This window comes from Anabrus simplex, chromosome 5 (assembly GCF_040414725.1).
Source record: "Anabrus simplex isolate iqAnaSimp1 chromosome 5, ASM4041472v1, whole genome shotgun sequence".
NCBI lineage: Eukaryota > Metazoa > Arthropoda > Insecta > Orthoptera > Tettigoniidae > Anabrus > Anabrus simplex.
In genome coordinates, this window is record NC_090269.1 from 404,406,367 (window position 1) to 404,433,361 (window position 26,995).

The 26,995-nt window shown below is 40.5% G+C and overlaps 1 protein-coding gene across 3 annotated transcripts in view; it reads right to left on the minus strand.

The window, feature by feature from the left end:
• Positions 1–26,995, minus strand: part of LOC136875011 (cytoplasmic dynein 1 intermediate chain) — a 210,977-nt gene that overhangs the window by 91,780 nt on the left and 92,202 nt on the right. For 2 of the 3 annotated variants that reach the window (XM_067148726.2, XM_067148725.2), the window contains exon 5: positions 16,005–16,118. The exons of the other annotated variant lie outside the window; for it this stretch is intronic. In XM_067148726.2, coding sequence (XP_067004827.2) covers positions 16,005–16,118 — 114 coding nt within the window. The remainder of the gene's footprint in view (positions 1–16,004; positions 16,119–26,995) is intronic. 3 annotated transcript variants of the gene reach the window in all.

A 26,995-nucleotide genomic window follows, 5' to 3' on the forward strand; every position in this document is an offset into this window, starting at 1 on the left:
TTTTACAGCATGTTGAGAAGATTTTAAAAATATTCCTTCCATCTGACCAACAATTCCCTTGGATCTACAGTGAATAATTCTGATCTACCTGAAACACTATTCATTTTCATTTTTCCTCCCTTTCTAAGATCCTTTATCACAGTCCAGAAAGGTTTCCCTGCTGCTTGAACAAATCTTTTCAGGTTATTAGTGCAGTCATCCTATAATTTCTTCTTGGATGCTACAATGATCTGTTTCATTTTATTTATTTTACCTATGTATAATTCCCTTTTGGAGTAATTTTTGATACAACTTTTGGGTTTATAAGCTCCCCTGACTTCATTATTCCAGTAAGATGTCTGTTTTTCTCAATCTTTATACACAGTTGTTCCCAGGCATTCCCTTGCTCTTTCTACTCAGTGTTGCCAACTTATATTTTCAAGATCCGCTAAATACTACTAAAAATCCCTCTAAAATTCTGCCAAGAAATCCTATCTCAAATAATGAGCAATAACATAATAATAATAATAATAATAATAATAATAATAATAATAATAATAATAATAATAATAATGGCGTAAGGTTGTGGCAACCCCATCGCCCAGTGGGAAACCACTGCACTGAGTATTGGCGGGAAAACCATAACCTTTTGGGTTAGGAGGAAATGCCTGCCCACAGCCTCTCGATCTCAACAAACGAGTTGTATTTTCATGATCTTTCCCAAAAGATCACTACTAGTTGTATTTTCAACTTGTAACCCTAGCATGATGGAACACACACTACCAAAGCAACTACCCCAGGCCCCGGATGCTGGTCCGGTTTCTCCCGATCGTCGGATTCTGGGGGATAGCGAACATCATGCTTCAGAGAGGGATCGGAGCTTCTCAAAATCTCTTCGCCCCAAAAAGAGGAACTTCTTTGGTACTATAAACATCAACAACCTGCTGAAAACGGGAAAGCTTGAACAACTGACTGATGCCCTGGACAAATTTGATATTCAAATCGTAGCAATCCAAGAAACCAGATTTCAAGATGAGAACCACTTTGACTATGAAAACTTCAGGATATTTAAGGGTAAATCGTATTAGGGGATTTCAATGCACAGGTTGGCAGAGAGAAGAAATACAGATCAATCATAGGACTTCATCCTGCACATCGGCATACTAGTAAGAATGGAGAACGTCTAATAAGCTTTTGTACATCATTCATGCTGAGACACATGTCAACGCACTTTATGAGACCTTTACATAAAAAGAAAACTTGGAGATCACCTAACCCATCGCTAGAGGAATTCCAGATTGATCATGTTGCTATTTCCGTAAAGAATATGCTTGAGATTCAGAATGTTAAAGTACGGAAGGGAGCTGTCGATTCAGATCACTACTTTACGCAAATCAAGGTTAGGTTCCAACCAAACAGATCCAGACCTAAAGGCAGCTGATTTCCAAGAGTGGATCCGGACTGCCTGAGGAAGAGCACTGATGTTTTCGTATGTGACATACACAATCAAGATCCTAAGGTATGGCTAGATATTCGCAACACAGTACAGTCATCAGCAATGAAATTCGGACAGCCACCCAGGAAACGTAAACACAGATGGTGGAACACAACCTGTGATGAAGCTATCAATGACAGAATTGAAGCATGGAATCAATGGAATGGACATACAACAGTCGACAGATGGCAGAATTTCCTTAAGACTAAAAAACTGACCTCAAAAACAATCCACCGCAAAAAACGTACATATGAGAAAAACAGACTCGCAGGGATAGAACAGTATTTCCAGAAAAACAACACTCGGAGTTTCTACAAGACATTTCGTGAGAAATTATTAGGGTACAAACCACCAACACTAAGTTGGTGTCAACCTAACGGATCACTAGAGACGAACAGTAAAGAGAACAGCAAGATACTGGCTCACTGTTTCCAAAATCTACTGAACTGCGATCCACCAATTGAGAGACTACAGTTTGAAAAACCTCCACCAAACCCAGACTCACAGCCCCCAACAACTCAAGAAATAAAAGAGATAATCCAATCGCTCAAAAATAATAAAGCCCCTGGGAACGATGGCATAACTGCAGAAATGTTGAAAATAGGAGGAGATGCTGATGATGATGATGCTTGTTGTTTAAAGGGGCCTAACATCGAAGGTCATTTGCCCCAGGAGGAGATGATCTCATCAGAAGAATTCATACGCTCTTAACAGAAATATGGGGGACCATGATGATTCCAAAGGACTGGAAGAATGCCATTATCCATCTGTTACATAAGAAAGGCGATCGAGCGGACCCCAACAACTACAGAGGCATATCCCTTTTACCAGTTATATACAAGGTTCTATCTAAAGCGCTATTAAACAGAGTAGAACAACAAACAGATCATTTGATTGGGGAATACTAAGCAGGCTTCAGAAAAGGTAGATCGCGTTCTGAGCAAATTTTGAGTCTGAAAACGATATTAAGGATACGTCGCAGTACCACCACATTTGTCACCTTTGTGGACTTTAAGAAGGCGTATGACTCTATCGACAGACAAACTGTTGTGGACATCCTAGGAGAGCTCAGTGTGGACAAGAAGACCACAGAATTAATCCGCCAGACTCTCAAAGACACATCTCAAGTGAAGTTTCTAGGTGAACTATCAGAGCCTTTTGAAGTGCATACAGGAGTTTGACAAGGAGATAGCCTCTCCCCAATCCTTTTTAACTTAGTGTTAGACAAAGTCATCAGGGAATGGGGAAAAGAAATTGAAGGTATAAACATCGGTACTCGGGGACAAAAAATTAACGTGAAGTGCCTAGCTTTTGCTGATGATCTAATTTATGTAAATCATCCAAGACGATTTTGTATTGATTAGGTGGTCTAATAAATAACTTAATGTTATTATTTCAAGTTCACCAATACCGTACGCAGGAGACGATTGAAATTCTATGGCCACATCTGTAGAATGGATGACACTGGAGATGCAAAAAGACTGCTTGGTATTATTAATTCAAAGAAGGTCAAAATAAGCTGGTTTGAGGAAATAAAGCAGGACTTAAAAGAAATGAACATCACAGAAGATATCATCAGGGATCGCAAGGCTTTTGGAAATCTGGATGCAAAGCACGTTCACGGAAAAGGCTAAAAGAACCACAGGGAAACAATGGATGGAACAACGCAAGAAACAGCATAGCGAGTTCATGAAGAGATTTTGGGAGGAGAAGAAGAAAGGAAAACCATCATCAAGCTAACAAGTTCCAACGCACTCTGTAAACGGGCATAACGAAGAAAGAAGAAGAATAATAAAAGTAAATGTCTGCACACACCTCATCTGTGAATTGCACTGGGATTAACCCCCTGCCTGCGAGCCGCTGAGCTACAACTTGTAGGCATTTTACTGCCGAGTGCAAATTAGGTGAATCCCTACCTCAAGACCATACACAGAACAGGCCAGTTCATTAAACGGTCTTCCTTCATAGCATAAATATAAATGCTACTCTCTCACAGTTTCATTATCTGCCATAATTTGTTAACTAAGAGATAAATACCCTTTCCCCACACGCATTACAAATTTATGATACCATGATCTCATAACAAATAATATGTTTTCCTCATGTGACCGCTAGCCCTGACAACAAATTTGGAATAGCTCAGAGACAGACTGGAGTGCAAATTTTAAAAAAACGTAAAATGGATGAAACACTAAATTCCGCTATAATAAATATAGAATTCTGCCAAAAAGTCTGCTGTCCGCTAACTGATATGTTTCTCCACTGACAGTGTTCTAATTCCACCATATTTAGTGGAAAATCCGCTAAGTTGGCAACACTGTTTCTACTACAGCATCCCATTATGCCACCCATTCTCTTTCTATATCCTGAATCTGCTGACTGTGTGTTCTTTGGAATTTTTCATTTATCTTATCCATGTTCTTCTGTGTAATTTCCTTGTCCTGAATTCTGTTCATTTATCCAGCTGAAGGACTTCCACTTTCTCTATCCTACTCATAAGTCTTATGGATCCAGTGCCCCTACACTCCCATGTGTAAACTTGAACAGCATTATGCCTGAAGAATTAATTCACAACTGACTAGAACAGAAGTCCAGTAAATGATTCCCTTTTATTATTATTATTATTATTATTATTATTATTATTATTATTATTATTATTATTATTATTATTATTATTATTATTATTATATGATTTGCTTTACATCGCACCAACATAGACAGGTGTTATGGTGACAATTTGATAGGAAAGGGCTAGGAGTTGGAAAGAAGTGGCCGTGGCCTTACGGTACAGCCCCAGGATTTGCATGAGGAGAAAATGGGAAACCACAGAAATCCATCTTCAGGGCTGTCAACAATGGGATTCAAACCCACTATCTCCCGAATGCAAGCTCACAGCTGTATGACCCTAGGCCAACAGGCTCGGTCCCGTTCCCATTAGCTAACGTATCTAACATTTATCCATTACCTTCTCATATCCAGCAGTTCAACTTCCAATTCTTGCATTGATATCACCCATTAATACACAGTTCAAAAAATTAGAGGAACATGTTTGTTTTTGAATGTATGCCATGCTCCACAAAACAATACCTCACACCCAGGTGTATTACCACCTAAACCTTCATTCTATACCATTGAAGTATACAAAAGAACATCGATGGATTCGTGTTCATTTTTTTGAACACAAATGGAAATGTCCAAATAGGGGCGAAAACAAAGTGATAACAGTCCTCCAGTGTGGATTTTTATCACAGTTGGAGAGCTTCAGTATGGTGTATGTCCTCCACGAGCATTTATCACAGCTTGGCACGTTGCGGTATCAGGTCCTATTCTTCAATGACAGCCTGTTCAAGGTCTGAGAGTCTGTGGTGGAACAGGACGCCCACAAACACTTCTGTCAAGCCTATCCCACACGTGCTCGATGGCATTAAGGTCGGGACTCGCTGCTGGCAATTCCACCTCTTGAATGTCCAGTTCTCGCCAGACACCTCTGGTCATGCGCGCTACATGAGCCCTGGCACTGTCGTGCACGAGTACGAATTCAGGGCCAACACCATACGCAGCAACCAACACATGCTGTAGCAGTATCTGCTCGATGTACCCCGCAGTGGTAAGATTACCACGTACGACAACAAGATCTGTATGGCCAAAAATGCTGATGTCACCCCACACCATCACAGAACCTGGTCCGAATCAGTCGCCTTCCTGGAAAACATTTGGCATGTACTGCTCACCTCGGCGTCTCCATACACGTTGACGTCCATCACACTGTGTCAGGGAAAATCTGGATGCGTCTGTGAACCACACAGCTCTCCATTGGCGAAGTTGGCTGTTGACGTGGGTACAGGCAAACAGAAGGCAAACTGCGCGATGTTGCTGCGTTAAACAGGGCACTCAAACAGGATGTCTGGGTCATAAGGACACTTCTCTTAACCTATTCCTTACTGTCTGGTCAAACACTGTGACTCCAGCGACCCTCCTGAGGTCTTGTTGCCGTTCTCTGGCAGTTACTGAACGACACCGCAACACACAAATGGTCAGATATCAGTCATCCTGTGGGGTTGTCATGCGTCCACAACCTTGTCCAACCCTCCTTGTAAACTGGCCTGCCTCACTGTAGTGATTCCACAAGCATTGAATAACTGACTGAGAGACATTGAGATCCATAGCAACACGAAGAAAAGTCCATCCTTCCTGAATCAAAGTGACAGTCCTTGCGACTTGAACCTTGATAAGATGTCTCATGGGATGTGTTGGTTTACGTACACCGTGCTCAAATGACCGCAATAGTCAGTGTACCTCACGACACATGGACGCACTGCTATTCACTGTTTTGAGGGATCACCTGACAGTTTAATGCATGGCTATGCCTACAGATGGAGTATAACTTCGATTTGACATACCCTGAGTAGCTAAGGTCTCAAGGTATGCTGTATGACCATTGGAATCCCATCTACCAAATTAACGTTCACATAGCAGACGTTACATAACATGTTCCCCTAATTTTTTTGAACTGTGTACTATTCTGACCTTGCTGTTGACCCAGACTATTGGTATCACTCAGTGCTCCATAAAGCTTGTCTACTTCAACTTATTCTACTCCCTCACATGATGAGTGCACCAAGACTGTTTTCATCACAATTTCTCCAACTGCCAAATTTATCCGTAAGTCTTCATACATTCCTAACAGAAACCATGTTGTGCACCATCATTTTCCTCATGAATAATGATTATTTTGTTGAAGCAGTCAAGGCTGTTTCAAGCAATCATATTCCTAGAAGCTGCAGAACATCCTAAATCCCTAAACTAACCAACCCCATGGCACTACAGCCCTGAAGGGTCTTGGCCTACCATGGGACCACTGCTCAACCCGAAGGCCTGCAGATTGCGAGGCGTCATGTGGTCAGCACGACAAATCCTCTCTCGACCACTAATCTCGGCTTTCTAGTCCGGGGCCTCTATCTCACCGTCGGATGGCTCCTCAATTCTAATCACGTAGGCTGAGTGGACCTCATATCAGCCCTCAGATCCAGGTAAAAATCCCTGACCTAGCCGGGAATCTAACAAGGGGCCTCCGGGTAAGAGGCAGGCATGTTACCCCTACACCACAAGGCCAGCATTCTAAATCCCAGGTTTGGATAAATGTGTTTTTGGAAGAATATGAAAACTTTTAGAAGATCCATTCTCTGCAGAAACAATTCAAACTAGCTGATGCATGCTATAGCAGCCTCCTGAAGAGAAAAATGGTGCAACCTAGTGTCTGAACCAGTTATGGGAAAGATTATCCGTAAGTCCTCAAAACTCTTGAAATATCTCAGCAATGTTCCAGCAAGTGGTCCTCCTGGTGAATTCTAAATAACTCCTGATCAAATACTGTAGGTCACCAACTACTGTTTAATGAAGAAAAAAAAAAAAAAGAGAAGAGAAAATTATAAACTTCAAAGATATTTCATCATAGCAGAATTGGAAATTGTCATGTAGACAATGGAGAGTAATAAAGCTGCTGGGTTGTTCACTCATGTTCATAAAAACCAGAACACCTTTAAAGACTAGAGACAGGAAGTTCATATTCACAGGACATGTGCATTATTATGTTCTGAAGAAATGATTAGCATTTGAAATATTTGAAATTAAATTAAATTAAATATTTGAAATATGTTGGCCCTCAGGTTCAAGGTCCACATAGATATCTCGGCGCACCACCACCAACTGGTAAAATGTGCCTGCAGCTCTTGTTGTCGCTATAAACCAAAGGTAATAGATCAGTGTGACTTGAGCAGATGTGCAGGATGCCTCACAGGCGTATGCGAGAACCGTGCCGTCAAATGAGCGAGTTTGAAAGAGGGCATATTACTGGCAGGAGAGAACATGATGCATCCATCCGAGCAATTACTGCTCGTGTGGGATGAAGTGTGTCATCAGTACAACGGTTGTGTAAAGAATGGTTCACAGAAGGCCGTAGAACACGACGAGATGGATCTGGTCGCACAACCCAAACCATCCCCCTGAGAAGATAGACACCTCATGAGAATGGCATTGCAGGACAGATCTGCGTCCTCCTTGGCCCTGGCGTAACAGTGGAACAGTGTAACACCTCGTACACTAACAGCAGTGACAGTCCGTCACCATTTATTACGATCTGGATTACCGGCGCGTCGTCCACTTCTCCACCTAACTTTGACTAATGTGCATAAACATGCTAGACTGCACTGGTGTATGGAACGACGTCACTGGGTCAAGAATGGCAGCAGGTAGTGTTTTTGGATGAATCCAGGTTCTGTTTGTTTAAAAATGATGGCCGCATTTTGGTTCGCCATAGACAGGGGGAGAGGCATCACATTGATTGCATTCGCACAAGACATACAGCACCAACTCAAGGCCTTATGGTGTGGAGTGTTATTGGGTACAACCACAAATCACAGTTGGTGCGTGTCCAGGGCACTGTGACCAGTTTAACCTATGTGAATGACATCCTGTGACCGTTAGCCATACCCTTTCTGCAAGACATCCCAGGCGCGATATGTCAGCAGGACAATGTGCGACCATATGTTGCTGCATGAACCCGTGCCTTCTTGTTGTCACAGGATGTCAGACTGTTGCCCTGGCCCGCCCGATCACCGGACTTGTCATCAATCAAAAATATGTGGGATATGGTGAAACTACGGGTGTGGCGCTGTGACCCAATGCCATCCACCAAAGATGAACTGTGGAACCAGGTGAATGCAGCATGGATGCCTATACCCCAGGACGCAATTTGTGCCTTATACGCATCGATGCCATCACGCATGGAACAAGTTATCAGTGCCCATGGAAGACCCAGTGTCTATGAAGCAACAGGACACATGCTGAACGTAGGTGAGTGAAATGCTAATCGTTTCTGCAGAACATACTAATGAACATGTCCTGTGAATATGAACTTCCTATCTCTAGTCTTTCAAGGTGTTCTGTTTTTTATGAACACGAGTGTATGATCTGCAAACAGGACAAATAAAAAAAAAATTGGCTTCATATGAAGGAGCAGATTCTAAATGTTATGAGTGCTTGTGTTTCAAGACAGTAGATCCCAAAAATATTGTACAAAGCAAAAGTTGTAGTGCTACTGAAACCTGGAAAAGAACCTAGAGACCCAAAAAAAAACTTCCAACCACTTCTTTGTCATCTTTTTGAAAGTGCTGGAGAGAATGATCCTCAAGTGAATGTCAGATTTTGTCAACCAAACACTCATGTTTCTGTCCAGCAAGACAAAAAATGGTCAAATGCTAACCCAACACAATAAGTTGAAAATGGCTATGAACTGTGCAGATCACAGGTGTAGCTTTTATTGACCTTATAGCAGCCTATGTCACAGTGAACCATAGGAGTTTATTAGAAAGTTCACAAAAGATTCCATTTCCTAGACATGTCAAGTTAATTTTTAAAAGTTAATCTTTGGGAAGAGCTATTGAAATTCATAGGGAAGTCAAACAATACTTTCAAGTGCTAAATAAATCCTCTTTTTCTTCAACATTTATCCCTCCTGTTTGTGGGTTCTGCTACATGGATTCGTTACCTCCTTTTAGTCCTCTCCTGGACCATGTCAGGGTGGAGACTAACACTCTTCAGATCTTTGTGAAGGGTATCGGTCCATCGCTGTTTTGGTCGTCCTTTTGGTCTCCTTCCGGCGACTTCTAACACATAACCCGTCTTTGCGATAGTGTCAACGACAGCACTTAGTACATGTCCAAACCATCGTAGACCACTCTCGTGCATTTTTACTTGAATTGGTGCAATGCCAAATCTCTCCCTGATGGATTCATTGGAGATGTGATCCAGTTTGGTGACGCCAGCTGTCCACCTCGGCATCTTAGTCTCTGTGATATCCAGTCAATGCTGTCCCTAGTTTGCCAACATTCGCAACCAGGTCAGATGACAGTACGATAGATTTCATCCTCCTGTCGTGACGCTGGTTGTTCTCCATTTCATCCAGGCTGCAGATATCCTTGCACTGAACTCTTCAACAAGTCTGCAATCAGCAATCATGGAACCAAGACTCTTGCAGTTTGTCACTCACGGCTGGTTCTGACCATTCACCTGAATGGTTCCGATTCCTTGTGGATCTGATATCATATATCCAGTCTTCTTTTCATTTAGGTGTAGGCCGTATTGTGCCAGCTGATCGCTCCATTCTTGGGTTTGGCATTTTAGATCAACCTGGGTCCCAGAGGCCAACATGACATCTGTGTAGAGAAGCATCCATGACAACGAACGGTGCGGATCTACTGTTACAGTATCCATCATCACTAGAATGAACAAGACCGGTGACAGCACTGAATCTTGGTCAATGCCGACTTAAAGGGAAAGTCACTGGATGCTCCTGCGGCAGTCTGAACATAGCTCCGAGGGTTCTGATATACCAAGCTCTTGCAGTGCTAGCTAGCCATATGAGGTAATGTGGTATGCAATCAACGGCCTTCTCAAGGTCCAGGAAAGCTGGGTGGATCGGCTTATTCTTCTTGCGATACTTTTAAACCAAAAGCCATGCAGCATGGATTGCATCGGTCGTGCCACAAAATCAAGCTTTGTTTCTGGAAAGCTCAACGACCGCATGTATCCTTTTGAAGATGGGTACAATTGTACTCTGTTGCCCATCACTCAGTGTTCAACCCTCTTAATGATCTGTTTGAACAGTCATGCTAACCTTTATGCCACATCCCACTGTTGAGAGGACCAGAGTTTTGCTGGAGGATTGTCTGAGCCAGTAGCTTTCCCCGGCTTCATTTCTTTCAAAGCAGCCTTGACCTCTTCGATATCAATGTCTCTGACAGATCCTTCCACAACAGCGGTGACAGATTGGTGGATGGAGAAATTCCTCAGTTGAGATTTTCTCGAAGTAGCTCTGCCAGCACTCTCTTGCCTTCTTCCAATCAACCAAGAAGTTTCCTGTTTCATCGTTGATGCCACAGAAGCACGGGATGTCTTGTGTTTTGCAATGCCTTGCTTTGGTGAGACTGTATAATTCCTGCTCGCCTGCACACGTGTCTAGTTAGCATAAAGATCTGCAAAATTTGCAGTTTTGTTGTAGCTATGATCTTTGCATCACTACGGGCTATCTTGTAGGCATTCCAATGAGAGGGTACCTTGTCGGCAAGAAACTCATGGTAAAGCAGTTTCTTCTTTCATACTGCATTTCTGACCTCATCACTCCAGAGTCATGTATCATTGTCAATTTTTTGCCATCCTGGTTTTGTTGATACAAGAGCAGTACTTGCAATGTCATGAGCAGCCTCCTTCAGTTTTATCCAACTCTCTTCAGCTGTAGTAATCTGTGGTAATATTATTTATGTGACAACATCAGCCTCTTTTTCCTTGAAGCGCCACCATTTGATTCTCATTGGTCCTATATAAAAGGCATATTCAGTATTTGGCAATTTAATACAGAACTTGCAGATGACTGGTCAATGTTGTGTCAATACAGTTTCATACGGCACAACTTTTGTGACTAACATGTCTTTAAGGTCTCAACTCCTGACAAGGATGTAATCGATATGCGTTGCGTTTGTGCCGCTGTAACATCTAGTTAAATGCGAATCTCGCTTTTTGAACCAGGCATCTGTGATGACCAGGTCCTGGGCTTCTGCATAATCAAGGATTCATTGGCCATAGTCTCTTTTACCAAAAAACCATGTCCACTGTGGGCTGTGACCGACATGTCCGTTTAGATCACCAGTGATAAGGTAGTCTTCAACAGGTACTTTGGCCATCATCTCTTTGAGCATCTCCCAGAAAGCATCCTTAGTTGTTCCAGGCAAACCTGTCTATGGGATGTTGTTCCAGGCAAACCTGTCTATGGGATATATACACTGAAAAAGTGTACTTTTCTTCTATCTGCGATGTAGATAATCTTCATCAGACGGTCAACATACTGCTGCACATCAGAAATACAGTTGCCAAACTTTGCTGACAACAATACCAACGCCACTGGTTGCTCCATGGGTACCATTGCATATCACCTTGTACCTGCATCTGATGTCGTACGATATCTGCCCACTCCATCATGTTTCCTGCACAGGCATCGATCTGTCTCCTATAAAGAGCCTTTGACAGTTAGCTCTACCACCCAGACATGGAGCTGACACTGAGTGAAGGAAGATGGATTGTATGGGCTAGCTTGTTTAGCCATCACCGCCCATACTAGAGAAACTAGCAAATTCAAATTTTTAATTTCATCAGCAAGGAAATTTTGTTAAAAGAGGAATGTAGGCAAATATCCAGCTTGGCTCTGGAATAACAAAAGGGTTTCAAATTTGCCCATGTACTAACATTAAGAGAAAAAGGTGAAAATGTAACAATCCTAGCTTGTTGAAATGCCTCGTTTTCATACTTAGGAGTATAAATATGAAACTGGAGTTAATGATTTACCCTCTGGTTTTTACTTTTTTATTTTTTATTTGAAGCACAGCCCTCCAGAGAATCTTAGATATACAGTAGAAGTCAGTTTTAGTGAGAATTCACAACAGCAAAAATTTACTCGTTATAGCGGATTGTCGTTATATTTGATTTTTGTATAAACGTCTGAAAACACCCCATGCACATTAAAATTGGTATGAAACGGCAATCAGTTTGTTCAAAACTTGCGTTTCCGCAGATAATATCCAAACTACGACTTATTTGTTTTGTTTTTTTCGAAATCCAGTACTACGTGAAAGTGTATGTTTAATTTCATTCCGAAAAAATTACAATTCCGTATTTCTCCGAATCCAAGACGAATACCATTTTTCCTTCAAAAAAATTTAATCAAGCTCAAAAATGCTTTGTAAAATCACATGAACGCCTTTGTTGTACAGTACGCATTTTATACTACTTTTAGATGCCGAACATTGGCTTTCATTATGAAGCATATTTTTATTTTTGCGGCTGCACAATTATTTATTTCCGCAAGTTTAACGACCATTAACATAAAATTGGCATCATAATACCGAAAAGAGAACCGCTGAAAATTTGCCGGCAATGCCTATTCCATGCGTCTTTACAATACGGCTATACGTCAGGAAAATATTCTTGCTATCTATAAAACTGTTACAGTACTTTTACTCAGTGTCGTATACAACTGGCTACTGCTACATGCACATCTCGCTTGCCGGGTTCGGCCAACTTCAGCGGCTAGCGATGTATAGGCCTAATCGCGGATGTTGAAGGTCAACGAGCGAGTTTATTGCGCCACGGTATGGCCTCTTGTCCCTTGCATTTTTCGTGCAAATACCTTTCAATTTCACTTTCAACTCCTTTAAAGCGTCCTTGTTGCGGACCACTGAATGCATTTTTTGTATCTTTGTCTTCACGTTGACGCCAAATATTGGCTTTAGTTAGGCCTATGCCATATTTTCATGTGGCTGCTACATTTCCGAGTGTTTAATAACCACTAACTTAAAACTGGCATCATAATATCGACGAGAACCCATTGAAAATTTTCCGGCAATACCTGTTCCACGTATCTTTACGACTATCCATCACGAAAATATTCTTGCTGTCTATAAAACTTAGTAAAATTAAGAGTCAGGTACAGTAGACGCGTTATAATTCTAAGAATTCGAAGGCTCGCAGCATGTGTTGATTCCATTCTGCAGATTAGAGAAATGGTTTTTTAGAGGCTAATAGAATGTTATTCTCTCCTCACTATTTCCAGAGATCCGGTGACATTACATACAGGCACTGTACACCCGGTTGTCACGGCTAGCGATGTATAAAAAAGAGGCGGCGTTTGTCTACGAATTTTGTGTGTGCGTGGACGTGCGGGGGTGAAAAGAAGCAGCGTGGTTACCGCGAGAGTTGCCAGTGGTTTCATCACTGTCAGGCCACGAATGCAAGACGATCCTTGATTTTTCGCATGCGATTCTGAGGGGGGAAAAAAACGCCTTGGATTTCAAATGGCATCACCTAACCTAATCGTATATATGTCATGAAAACGGATTTGAAACGCATGCAGAGAAATGTGTTTTTCTCGCTAAAAATGTACATGTGAATAGCCTTTCCGAAATTTAACTAGACGCAAGAAACTATGAACTATCCTCTGATATCAGTGATGTACTCTGCCATATCTTGAGGTGTATCACATTCTTACTTAATTCCAGTAAAAAACATTAAAATTAAGAGATCGTTTACTTCATCCGTTACAACTGCTACCGGCCAAGTTATTTACACATTACGAAAACTTGTTATCCTCTTTCGTTTTGAATTTTCTTTAGAGAATAGCAATTGTTGGGTATTAATAACTGACTCCAACATTGCCTTCGAATGTCGATGAGAGATGATGATGATGATGCTTGTTGTTTTAAGGGGCCTAACATCTAGGTCATCGGGCCCTGATGGTACAAATTGAGACAAAATGCAATGACAAAATAAAAATCCAAAATACTCCACTGACCAGAATTCAAAGCGTGAGGACGAAAAATGAACGGATGGTATGAAGTTAAAACAATCAGTGGAGACGACCCACAATGCCTCAGTCTCAGAAACTGATGGAAAACAGTAGTAATACTGACCAAGGGACCGCTTCTATAGCTCAATACTGAATCGATGATGCTTTCAAGCTAAAGGGGTTCAAAATATAGGTCAACAGCCTCTCATAACGGTACTTATGGCTTGGAAAGTAGAACCATGGTATTTGACATGGTGCGGTACTAATCAAAAGCATCGTAGACTCGCGGTATTTCACACATTATGGTACTACTCACAGATAATGAAATTTGCACATGTAATACAGACCTATGGCATTTCACACATAGCGGCGCCATTTACAGGCAACACAAACCTATGGTTTTCATCACAAAAGTGTACTAACCACAGGGACTCATACTATCCCGTGGTGTTCCTTATATAGTGGGTACTAATCATAGGCAAGCCAGAACCCTGGTGTCGCTCATATAGTGCTACTAATCACAGGTACCGTAAAAGCCTGACCGCACGGTGCTCCTGATTGCTACTAATCAAAAACCAATTTGGTACCTAACATAGTGGTACTACGCGCAAGTAATAGCGACCCATGGTGTTCCCCGCATGGTGGTACTAATCACAAGTAGTTTCATGGTTCTAATCCAATCATCCTTTGGTCGCCCCTTTCAGTCGCCTCTCACGACAGGCAGGGGATACCGTAGGTGTATTATTTGTCTGCGTCCCCCATCCACAGGGGGTAAGTCGACGAGAGAGCTCGCAAATGCACATACTGAGAAAACTATACAGTACCAAAGGTGATCGATCGCATTTTATGGCAAACGTTTCAGTTTCCTTATTCAAACAGCGTCACCTATCCTAACTTAACCTACTATGATGAAAAAATACTTCAAGCGTCACTAGGGAAATGATAACCTTCTCGCTATAAATGTACATGATAATAGCCTTTCCGTAATTTAACCAGGCACGAGAAAATATAAACTAACCTGTGAAATCAATTATGCACTCTGCCATATCTCGAGGTGCATCCCATTTTTACTTAACTGTAGTATTTAGCACTAAAATTAAGCGATCGTTTAGTCAGCCTTTATAATTAACGAGTTAAGAACTGTTATCGGACACATTAGCCTTTATTACGAAAACATGTTTTCTTTCATTTCAAATTTTCTTCACGGGAAAGCAGTCGATGGGTATTAATAATAGACTCCGACATCGCCTTCAAATGTCGACAAGAGAACTCGCTAGTGGACATAGCGACAAAACGATACCGAAGATAATCGATTGCATGCAACATAATCGCTGGGGTGCATAAATATCGATAACAGAAAAAATCACGTGCATTTAATCGCTCGTAATAACGGATGAGTCAGTGATATTGCTCTCACTGTAACCGAAGGATAATACATAGTTAAATATAAGAATTTTGAAGGGACAGCAAAATATTGTCGGTATAATGGGGTTCACGTTATATGCCGTACTCGCTATAGTGGACTTCTACTGTACCTTTCTTCTCATTGTAGTTCACCTCCACAGCTGCAGACTGTTGCCAAAATTGTCATCATGATCTGTCTACTTAGTAACTGTACTTGTACACTGCAAACCATCGGCATTAGGATTCTTTGGCCCTTTGAAGTCATATTTTTGGAAAGAAAGATCTGCTTGGATAGCACAACTTAGTGAAACAGACTTACTTGCTACCAAATGGGTTGACTAATCAGTGCAGATTGAAATATAACTTAAATATAACTTAATATAAGTTAAAATGCTTAAAATTTAGAATATTTCATATGGCGTTGTACACAGTCTGACAGTCTGTGGGAGCAGCAGTTACTGGGCTTGGAAATAATGGATATTTGTCATTTTAATGCAGTCCCTGAAAATTTATCCTCAATGTTAGGCACCAGTGAACTTCACCTTCCAATCATGAAAATATTTCTGGTATTTTGTCTTCCAGCTTTATGGTTACCTTTATACTCTTCATTTCTCCCAGCGCCCTCAAAACACGTTCCTTCCTGGCCATTTCCTGAGCAAAATGTTTTCTGGTGTAGTAGTCACGTTACCATTACATTTGAAATTTGTCAAAGTAGAAGCAAGAAAAATGTCTTACCTCGTTGAGTAGGAGTTTGCTCCATCTGATGAGCAGATTCCACATGCTTTTCACATGGTAAACCACGCACAATTGCTTCCCCACTGCTTACAGAAGTATTTGCATCTTCCGCTTCTGTAAGAAGAAAGGAACAATTACCAAATTGAGCTCTAAATTTTTCTATCAGTAGAAATAAACAGTAGTTAAGAAGTGTCATGAGGAAAATTAAATTTCAAGAAACTTGATCACAAACCTGCTAGAGAATAATAATAACAATAATAATTACTACTACAACAACATTGATACAGGCAACTAAACACTATGCCTACAGAAGCTACTTGCCATTTTTCACTTCATTTTTCTTTACATTATAGCGAATTGTTCTTCAATTTCAGGCTTCTCTACTTACACTCTTCTGCCAAGATGTTTCACGGTTTAGCAGGATGTCTCAGAATTCTCTCTTAAATCTGCAACTTTCTTCCTGAAGATTGTTCTGTCAAATTTCTTTGGGGTTTATGCCTCCTTCCTTTAGGTGCACTTCTTTAAGACATAGGAATGAGGTTTCCACTCTTCCACTACTGTATACGTCTACCTGGATTCATTCTCTTTAGATATCCGTAAATGGTCAGCCTCCTCTTTCCGGTTGTGGTGGTAATTTTCACTGTTCTCTCATTCAGTTCCCTGTTGGATATCAGCTAGAACCAGTAGCGTAGCCAGGATCGGCCAATGGGGGGGGGTTACAGTTACAAAATTAAGATATCACATAATGAAAGTGCTTGTGCTTGTGCGTGTCTGGTACGCGCATGCATGACTGTCATAAGGATACTGATACAAGAGTGAATTACTGTATGTGATATTCAGATTGCAATACACTACAAAATTCTTACTTTAAAATACAGAACAAGAACAATATGATCGAGGTCAGCAGTTTTATCTCAAACGGTATGTTCAGTTTACAATCTAAAATCTAATTTTCGAGGCTTCCTAGAAAATAATTTAACACATCTGTTGGTTTTACAACTATGTCTCTGTGAATGTTCAAGGGAGCCAACCCGTTGAGTCGACTTTCACTTGTGGTATTTCTGAGGTAGGTTTTAAGGCGTTTTAATGTTGAAAATGATCTCTCACTTGCTGCAGTGGTGACAGGTAGGGTGGCAAACACTCTCAACAAGCAGTAGATTGCAGGGAGTTTATCTTGATCACATAAAAGAAGTTTATTGTTTACTGTCAGTTTCTATTTATTTTATTTTTGTGAAAGTTCAATGGGGGGGGGGGTTCTAACCCCCACCAACCCCCCCCCCCTGGCTACGCCCCTGGCTAGAACATGAAACCCTGTAACACGTTCTTGGGTTCTGGAGTTTCTCAGAAACTTCCTTTCCTTTTGGTCAATTGTGGGATCTTCTATTTTGCCTAGTAACTCTAGCGTAAAGGCATTCTTTTGTCTGATTACTGTGCCGTAATGCCTTAGTTTTGCCTGGAAGGAGATTGATCTGGACTGATGAGTCTCATTGCACAATTCAAAGTCTATTTCCATCCTCCTTGCTCCCTCCTGGCAAAACATTTTCATTACCATTGGGAGGAGAGATCTCACCCAGATATTTAAGTTTCTCAGTCCTTTGTTTAATTCTGTAGACCATTTCAATTTTGCAGGAATAATAATAATAATAATAATAATAATAATAATAATAATAATAATAATAATAATAATAATAATAATAATAATAATCCCGTGGGGGTTTTCCTGTTCCTCCATCGTGCACATCCCAGGTGGCAGATTGGGGGTCTTGCCGGACTTGTCCAGAGGGTCCGAGGGAAATAAAATACCACTCGCAGACCAAAAACAGGTACAGCCAGAAAACATCATGAGGCAACCTCTAAGGCTCAACACCTTAGTTGCACCAATGAGGTTGTCGAAGGTCGCTCTCTCCATTTTCTTCAACTTACTAGCATGATGGAAACGTCGGTTCAGGACACTACTACCCAAGCACCTAATATTCATACTTGTCTTTCTTGGTCATGGGATTCTGGGGGCCGAGAACATCATGCAGGAATGGATCAGAGCTTCCCAAATCTCTTCGCCCAAAGCACAAACATTTCATTGGCACCTTAAACATCAATTCTCTTCTTAAGACTGGAAAGCTAAAACAACTAACAAACATACTAGATAAATTCATCATCATCATCATCATCATCATCCTAAACCATCTCCAGTTTCCTGGGTGTGGTATATGAGCCTCCTCCATCTCATCCTGTCCTTGTACCATTCTTCCTCCACCGACTTGTCCCAATCATGACCTCTCTCAGCAGGACATCGCTCTTAACTAAATCTATCCATTTCCTTCATGGCCTTCCCACGGGTCGTCTTCCTTCTACCTTTCTGTCAAATTCCTTCCTTGCAGTTCTGTTTACTGGCATCCTCAAATTTCAGCACTCCAAGAAACCAGGTATGCTGATGAAAATCATTTTGATTCAGACAGTTACAAAATTTGCAAAGGTAAAACAGCAATCTCCCTCCCTAACAGTTTGGTACTGTCTTTGCAGTGTGGAGAAACCTTAAAAAGTACTGAACTTCACGTCTCGTTCTGAAAGAATTTCATTACTCTCAATTACGTCAGGAAACAAAGCCTATACACTAATCAATGCATATGCACCTACAAACAACTACAGTCAAAAAGATCCACAGAAAGTGGCCAACTTCTGGGAACAACTAGAAAAAGCTACAGCCAAAATTCTGAAGCATCATGTCGAGATCATTTTGGGAGATTTTAATGCAAGAATTGGCAAGGAAAAGAAGTTCAGAACCATCGTGGGACTCTATCCAGCTCACCAATAAACCAAGAGAAACAAAGAAAGATGAATTGGCTTCTGCGAGAGTTTTGATTTAAAATTAATGTCAACTCATTTCCTGGCACTATCATGAAAGAAAACAACTGAGATCCCCTAACTTTCATTTAGGGGAATTCCAGTTAGATCATGTAGCGATTTCTATGAAAAATCAAAGGGAAATTATGAATGTTAAAGTCAAGAAAGGAGTTAATGACTCGGATCACCACTTACCTCTAGTTAAAGTCAAATTTCAACCTAACAGAACCAAAATCAGAGCAAACAGGAAATTGCAAATCAATCCGGAACATCTTAAAGAAAACTTGGACTCCTTCACTGCAAATATCTCCAACCAGAATCCATCCAACTGGTTAGAACTCAGAGAAGCATTTGTAGAAGCTTCCAAAAGTATAGGCATCCCTCCCAGGAAACGCGAACACAGATGGTGGAATGAAACCTGCGACAAGGCCACAGAACTTGGAACGAGAGCCTGGAGAAATTGGAATTCCCATAAAACTGGAAAAACTTGGCAGGAATTCATTAAGATCTAGAAACTAACCTCAAAAATCATCAGATGTGAGAAACGCAATTATAATCATAGAAGACTGGCAGAAATTGAACAGGAATTCACAAAAAATAACACACAAAACTTTTCCAGAACTTTCAGAGAAGGCACCTAGCCTTTGTTTCAAATGTCCGCATGAAACTCTAGAAACAAATAACCAGGAAAATTGCTAACTGTTAGCAAAACCATTTTCAGAAACTTTTAAACTCAATCTCCTGGAGAACTACTCACCTTTGAAAAACCCACACCTAATCCAGATTCAAAACTACCTAAATCCCATTCTACCAGGAATTTGGAAAATCTGGACCTCATTAGAGCAGCGTGTTACGGTTTGTAAACACCTGACTCTTCCCCTGGCGAAATATTTATGTACCTGCAGTACCGGGTATGCCTAAATAAATGTCACAGCTAAAGCATAATTTCTGCATTATACAGTAATTGTTTTCATAATTCATTTCAGTTTCCACATTAAACAGATTCTGCTTTATAAAACATAAATAACATGCAAAGCCATATCCAGTGCACTGGGACCATAACTTTCATACATGTTTGGTAAGTTTCTGCTTTATAAACGTTCCACTTTGAGCAAGTTTTACTGTACCAGTTTTCATGTCTGTAATATGTTAAGTTTATGCGATATACTGTAGATATACTCATTTTAAAAATTCACCCGCTTTTTCAATTCTTTCCATCCCCTTAAGTGGATTTTCCCCAGAACAAAATAAGTTGCAAGTTATGAATCTCATTATAAAACCGTATTGGATTTCAGAATAAGAAGTTATAAATAAAAACCACCTTTCCAATACATGACAATCCTTTGTATTTAGGATAAAACCATTAATTAGATATTATAATTAGGACAAGTTTCGCTCATGCTTCGTGAGCATCATCAGCTATAAATAACTTAATCCAAGGTAGGTCAGGGCCCTGATCCTGGTATATATTATTATTATTATTATTATTATTATTATTGAACCATGAATTTTATCCCCATCCCTCCTTAACCCTTTCCGTCCCATAGCGCCCGAAAGCGCCCGACTGTTCGTTTAGCCTTCCGGTCCTTAGCGCCCGAAAGCGCCCGGCTGCATTATCTGCATTCGTCTGCGATCTGTGCGAGAGTTTATTTTTCTCATCAGTGAAATGTTTATAAGGCATTTATGAACACGCAGTCCATTCTACAAGTCTTAGGAAATAAAGGAAGATAGATAATCTGTCTTGACGTTGCCTAGGCAATGGTCTTGAACTTCCGCGAGCGCGGGTCAACTGTTTCGTTCGTAAACATGGCGGGATTGAATATCGCGTAATTTGAAACTGAGCTGAATATGGGTGAAAAAAGCGACACAGAATCCTTGAGTAGGGGTGCAGGTGAATTTTTAATGAGTGAATAATATATCAACGAAGATAATTTTAGTGATAACAGTTATATGAATGAAAACGAATATCGATAAATCGGACCTGATGGTGATGCCACGGAAATTCAGGTAACACAAATATTACGTTTCATTACTCCGAATGATTAAATTAATGATGTTGAACCTGCGCACAATTCGGAAAGAGTATTAGGGGAAAGAGATTGTTTTTACGTATGTTAGGAGGAGAAAAATTATTCAGTGACATAGCCTATTGCGCATATAACAATGCAGCCTTCAAACAGTCGCATTCTGGTAAGATAAAAACAGAATGGGAAGACCCTTGCCAAGATGAAATAAAATCTTATATACATGGGCATCATTCCACTTCCAAAATCACGTGATAATTGGTTTTGAGGGCTCCAGACAACATGGGAATGTGACAAATGCAGACTGTCTCTGTGGCATTATGACTCAATAAACAGAGAAATGGATGTGATGGTATATTTTCTAATGTTATTGAAAATTTGAATTCATTGTGATCAATAGTTTTTACTGTATTTAACTTTTCCTGAAACAATACGGTCTGTTTGAGTTTTTGCTAAATAATAGGTTGAAACCTGGGGATAAGCGGAGTGAAAATGCGGGCGGGAAAGGGTTAAAGAACTTGATATATGTGTGGCGCTCCTAGTGAGCTCATTGAAATTTACTGTAATTAATTGTGCGTGTTTCCTGTCTAACTTGGCCATTGATATGTTATAATAAATGTGTTCTCTCCCTATCCCTCACTTATCGCTCCAGGGCAAGGAATTTGTTCCGTCCTGGGGCATCCCTCTGTTCTTGCCTTTCTTTTCGTATCTCAATCTTCTGTCATGCCCCGCTCACGTGCGCTTAACCCCTCCTGGCTTCTCCGAGAGAGGGGGCGTGCTGACGTTGGTCTTGAGTCCTTCCCCTCCTGGCGAGATGGTGCGCCTCCCCAGGCGATAGACATTCTCACTCAACTGCTGCACTTGGAGCAGAGCACTTCTCTTGCATCGAACCCAGGACCGTGAGGGGGGCATGGGAGGTAATATCTTCAGGTTTTCTAAATGTTGGTAGGATGATGGGAGGAACTAAGAAACGGATATGTAAAGCCATGTATCTGGCGACTTTAGTTTGTGAACTGATAACAGAAAGCTTGGTCTAGAGATATTATTGAATAATGAACTTGAACCTAAGTGTTCTAGCCCTTAAATTCTATGTTTCTTGTATCATAAACTATTGGTGGCCACTTGAGCCTACATTATCGATGTTTTGGTTTGTAATCAAAGTAGGAGCTAAAGAATGAGCTCACGGAAATGATATGTAAGGTGCCAGAATGTTCTGGGCGTTTAGTTCGAGAAGCGATGTCTTAGGTTTGTAATAGTACCTTAATGGGATGTTAACTTTATGTTCACATTTAGATGATGTTTCTTTACACGAGGTAGCTGGTGAACTGTATATACATAGCAGCCCAGTAGTGATCGAAAGCTATATGGTACCAAGTCGAATAGTTTATGTTCATGTTAGACCTCTTGTAGGAGGAGAGGATTACCTTTCTGTTTTACATAGGGCTGCTCCCCTACTTATAGATGAATGATGGAAACGGGTCAAAACCCTCCATTTAACCATGTTAGTACTCAAGCGCTTCCAAATATGTTTGTTCTTAATTATGTGTAAACCGAGCTCGATAGCTGCAGTCGCTTAAGTGCGGTCAGTATCCAGTATTCGGGAGATAGTAGGTTCGAACCCCACTGTCGGCAGCCCTGAAAATGGTTTTCCGTTGTTTCCCATTTTCACACCAGGCAAATGCTGGGGCTGTACCTTAATTAAGGCCACGGCTGCTTCCTTCCCACTCCTAGCCCTTTCCTGTCCCATCGTCGCCATAAGACCTATCTGTGTCCGTGCGACGTAAAGCAACTAGCAAAAAAAAATATATATATATGTATAAAATAAATGTTCTAGTCGAGCTGTTTAAACTTTGTCTTGACATTGTACCTCTGGGTTGGTCCTTACGTTTATTAATCCAGATCCCTGGCCCGCTCTCCTTTGGGTCGTCCTGCCGGTAGAGTCATGGCACAGTGCTGGTAGCAGAGCGTGGTTCGATCTGGACTTTTCTTCATTTATTTGCAAAATTGGAGCCCTGGAAGCTCTCTCATCTCAGTATTTCGTAACTCTGCCTTGTGTCTTGTATCATTTACACGATGGCTACTAGAGACATTGTTTATCAAGGAGCCTTGCGGAAGGAGGAATTGCTGTATGAGCTAGCAATACATAATTTAGAATCAAAAGGGACAGTTAAGGCTGATGAACTCTTGTTGAGGAACAATTTACATAGGAATGTTTCAGCGCCGTGTTATACTGAAAGCGAGGTCGCGAGTTCGGTATCCTTTATTGAGGCTAATCTCTCTGATATCGCCTCAGTGATGGATTTCCTGGAGAGCGACATAGCTTCGTCCCATCAACTTAAGAGAGTACAGGGTCATTTGATGCATTACATTCATCGTGTGGGAGATCTGCTGTCATTAGAATTAAAGGAGGAGGTGTTAAATCAGGTTCAGGATTTAAAGGTCAAATTCTTCTAACCTTTTAGAGAAAGTTGAGAATTGGCTAGCTGACCCATCTATCAAAACTAAACTGGTGTTACCTTCTACTGCACCGGTAGTAGGCGAGTTAAATCAACCTACTCCTGACCTTGGGTCTGGCAGGCAGCGAACTTCCCTCGAGCCACGTTTCTCTTCAAAACATCAGACTACGAGTCAACAGCCACCCTTGTCTCCGCAAGTTTCACCCTTCTCGAGTAATCCTCATCCATTGAATAACATGCTGAAAGACAGCCCTTGCTATTCGGTGAATTCAGCGAGTGATGTTTTTGCATTTCTTCATTTTTTTGTCAAATTCTTGGATCACGCTCAAGTATTCGGTTTGACGCATGTACAGATTTTACAAGTGGTTTACCCGCATACAGTTGGTGTTCTTTCTGATAAGATTGTTAATGCAATATCGGAACAATTGTCGTTGCATCAGTTTCATGCACATACTCTAACTCACTTTATCCCCACTAGGGCTCTTAATTCTTTTGTGCAACAATTCTATTTTAGAATGCAACGTTTAAATGAGACCTTATCAGAATTTATTTCTGACATTAAATTTTATGCCAGGGTTTTCGCACTTGATTATACGGAGGAGCAGCTGGTTTCTACTATCGTGGAAGGGATTGCTCCATCGTATCATTCTTGCTTGTGTTTTGTGTCTCAGCCTCGTAACTTTGCTGAGTTGGAAGCTATGGTTGTCTCTGCGGAGGGCATTCGTCATGCAGATTCGCTTCGCGTTCCTGATCCTCCTTCTTCTGACCAGGGTGTTACTGAGCGTGCGGTTACTGGTAAACCCGCCCCATTAAAAAGGTGTTTTGGCTGCGGCGCTTCTAATTATCTTTGTAATAAGTGCCCTTTAAAGTTAAAAATTTCATTGTTCCGTATTGAAGAATATCACAATTAAAATTGAAATAATTAATAAGGAGATTCTCCTTATCAATTATTTCAATTTTAATTGAAATAAGTGCCCTTCTCGATCTCTTCAGGCACAAGGGCCTAGCCGTGGTTTGAGTACCGAGGTGCCGACTAGGGTTTCGAATGTTGTATATTTTTGCTGTGGGACCCCTGGTCATGTGGCGAGGGATTTCACACAGAGGCCGAAAGGTAACTGACTAGGCCGGGAAAAGGCCAGGGACAGGCCGTCGCCTAGTCAAAAGAATTGTACGTCTCCAGGTGAATGTTTGTCATCCTGTCCTGCCGAGTGTTTGCAGATAATGACCGAGAATAAGGGGGTGGCCCCATTTGTCAAGGCCGAGATTAATAATGAGCCGGTGATGGCACTCTTAGATACTGGAAGTGTTGCTTCCTTTGTAAGCAAGAAGTGGTTTGGTCTGCATAATTCTGTGTGTAAATTTCCCGCCGTCCACCCGGATTCCTTTTCCTGTGTGGCTCCTAATTCTTCTAGAGTTGAAGTTTTGGGAGTGGTGAAGTGTAAGATTCGTGTTGCTAATTTTTTGTGGAAATTCCCTTTGTATGTGGCCAAAGATTTACCGTGTTCTGTAATCCTTGGATCAGATTTTTGGCTTACTCAGGCTTGGTTTTGGATATGCAGGAAGGGTCCTGCTGGTTCAAATTTTATCGTGATGTTAGAATTCCTGTACTGCGGTCTAACTCTGTTTCTTCTTTTGCCGTGGTGTCCTCTCAGGACGAAAGGGCTCCGATCTTAGCCATTTGCCTGAGGATCAGGCCAAGCGCATTAGGGAGTTGTGTGATGCCTTTCCCAAGGTTTTTACAGAGAAATTGGGGATGACTAACTTGTTGGAGTACAAGATAGAGGTGTTTGATTCTATTCCTGTTAGGAGTCCGCCCTACCGTCTTTCTCCCCCAAAAATGCGAGCATTGAAGGAGATCATCGATAAAATGTTGGATGATGGAATAATTCGACCTTCTATGTCAGCTTACTCCTCACCCATATTTCTCGTGCCTAAGCCTCAGGGAGGTTACAGTCTGGTTTTAGATTATAGGGCATTGAATAAGAAGGTGATACTGCAATCTGTTCCGCTCCCAGACTTGCATTCCTGTTTTTCGTGGTTCAGAAAGGCTAGGTATTTTACCGTCCTGGACTTAAACCAGGCATATTATCAAATCCCTTTGGCAGAGGAGTCCCGTCATTTGACAGCCTTTGCAACCAACTGGAACCTCTACAAATTTTGTCGTTTGCCCTTTGGTATTTCCACTGGTGCTGCTGTTCACAGTAGGCTTCTAGATCAATTGTTTTCGGATATTTAAATCAGTTATCTTTATCATTATCTTGACGACGTCGTGATTTATTCGGAAACTTTTGAGGAGCACCTTCACCACCCACGCGAAGTGTTGTCTAGACTGCGTAACGCCGGGCTGACTGTTAAATTATTTATTTATTTATTTACTTATTTATTTACTTATTTATTTATTTACTTATTTATTTACTTATTTATTTACTTATTTATTTATTTATTTATTTATTTATTTATTTATTTATTTATTTATTTATTTATTTATTTATTTATTTATTTATTTATTTATTTATTTATTTGGTAATACGAAGGTACACAGGCTAAGCCCAATTACGTTCCTTCATGACATATAGACTTTAAAGCGTAAAAACATCAAACAAAAATAACAATATTAACAATAATAGAAAGAAGTACAGAAGAAAACTAATAAGCAGAACACATTTTAAAATTATTACTACAAATGAAAACATAATAATATAGGCTATAGATCAGCCATAGAAAATTACTAAACAAGTTCAAAAAAACACAAACAAAAACTTATGAGTACCTAGAATTCCAGCAAAAAGGAATTTAATAATGATTTAGTAAAAAATGGCCTTTATTTGCTTATTGAACAACCTAGCGCCAGCAAATAAATCAACTTGTGCACTAATTGAATTATAAACTGACAATGTTTTGACTGGTGGTGAATTAGAGTGATGAACGCTTCTTGATCTTGGGATGTGAAATAATACTTGCTGTCGTGATGTTACTTGTGGTATGTGAAATGGGATGAAGGTAAGTAATTCTTGACAGTCAATATTTCCATTCAAAATTTTCCTCAATATATGTAACAATATTAATGTTCTCCTGTTTTTCAAAGACATGAAATTGAACAAACTTCTTAAATAGTGGGTTGAAATGTCAAATGGACAAAATACATTGAAAGTTTTATAATATAAATATCTTAGAAATTTTTTTGTACAGTCTCAATGTGACGAGTTTGGTTCTTATAAAGGGGGTCCCAGAATACCGACAAATATTCTAACTTGCTTCGTACTAAACTTGTATACAACTTAATAACTTCAGGTTGAGTAAATAATTTGGAATTTCTAATAATAAAACCAAGTATGTTGTTAGACTGACCTATTACTTTTGCAATATGGCTATTAAAAGTTAACTTTCTATCTAAAGTAATTCCTAGATCATTAATGGACGTTACAATTTCAAGTGTTGTTTCACCAATATAATATGTCAGATTTATATATTCCTTTTTCCTGGTAAATACCAGAACTTTACATTTTTTAAAATTTAGGAATAATTTGTTGCTATCACACCATAATATAATATTATTAATATCCTGTTGCAAATCATTCACGTCACTGCATTTATATATGGTCTTATATAACTTAATGTCATCAGCAAATAAACAATCAGAGGAACGAACCATTCCAGGCAAATCATTAAC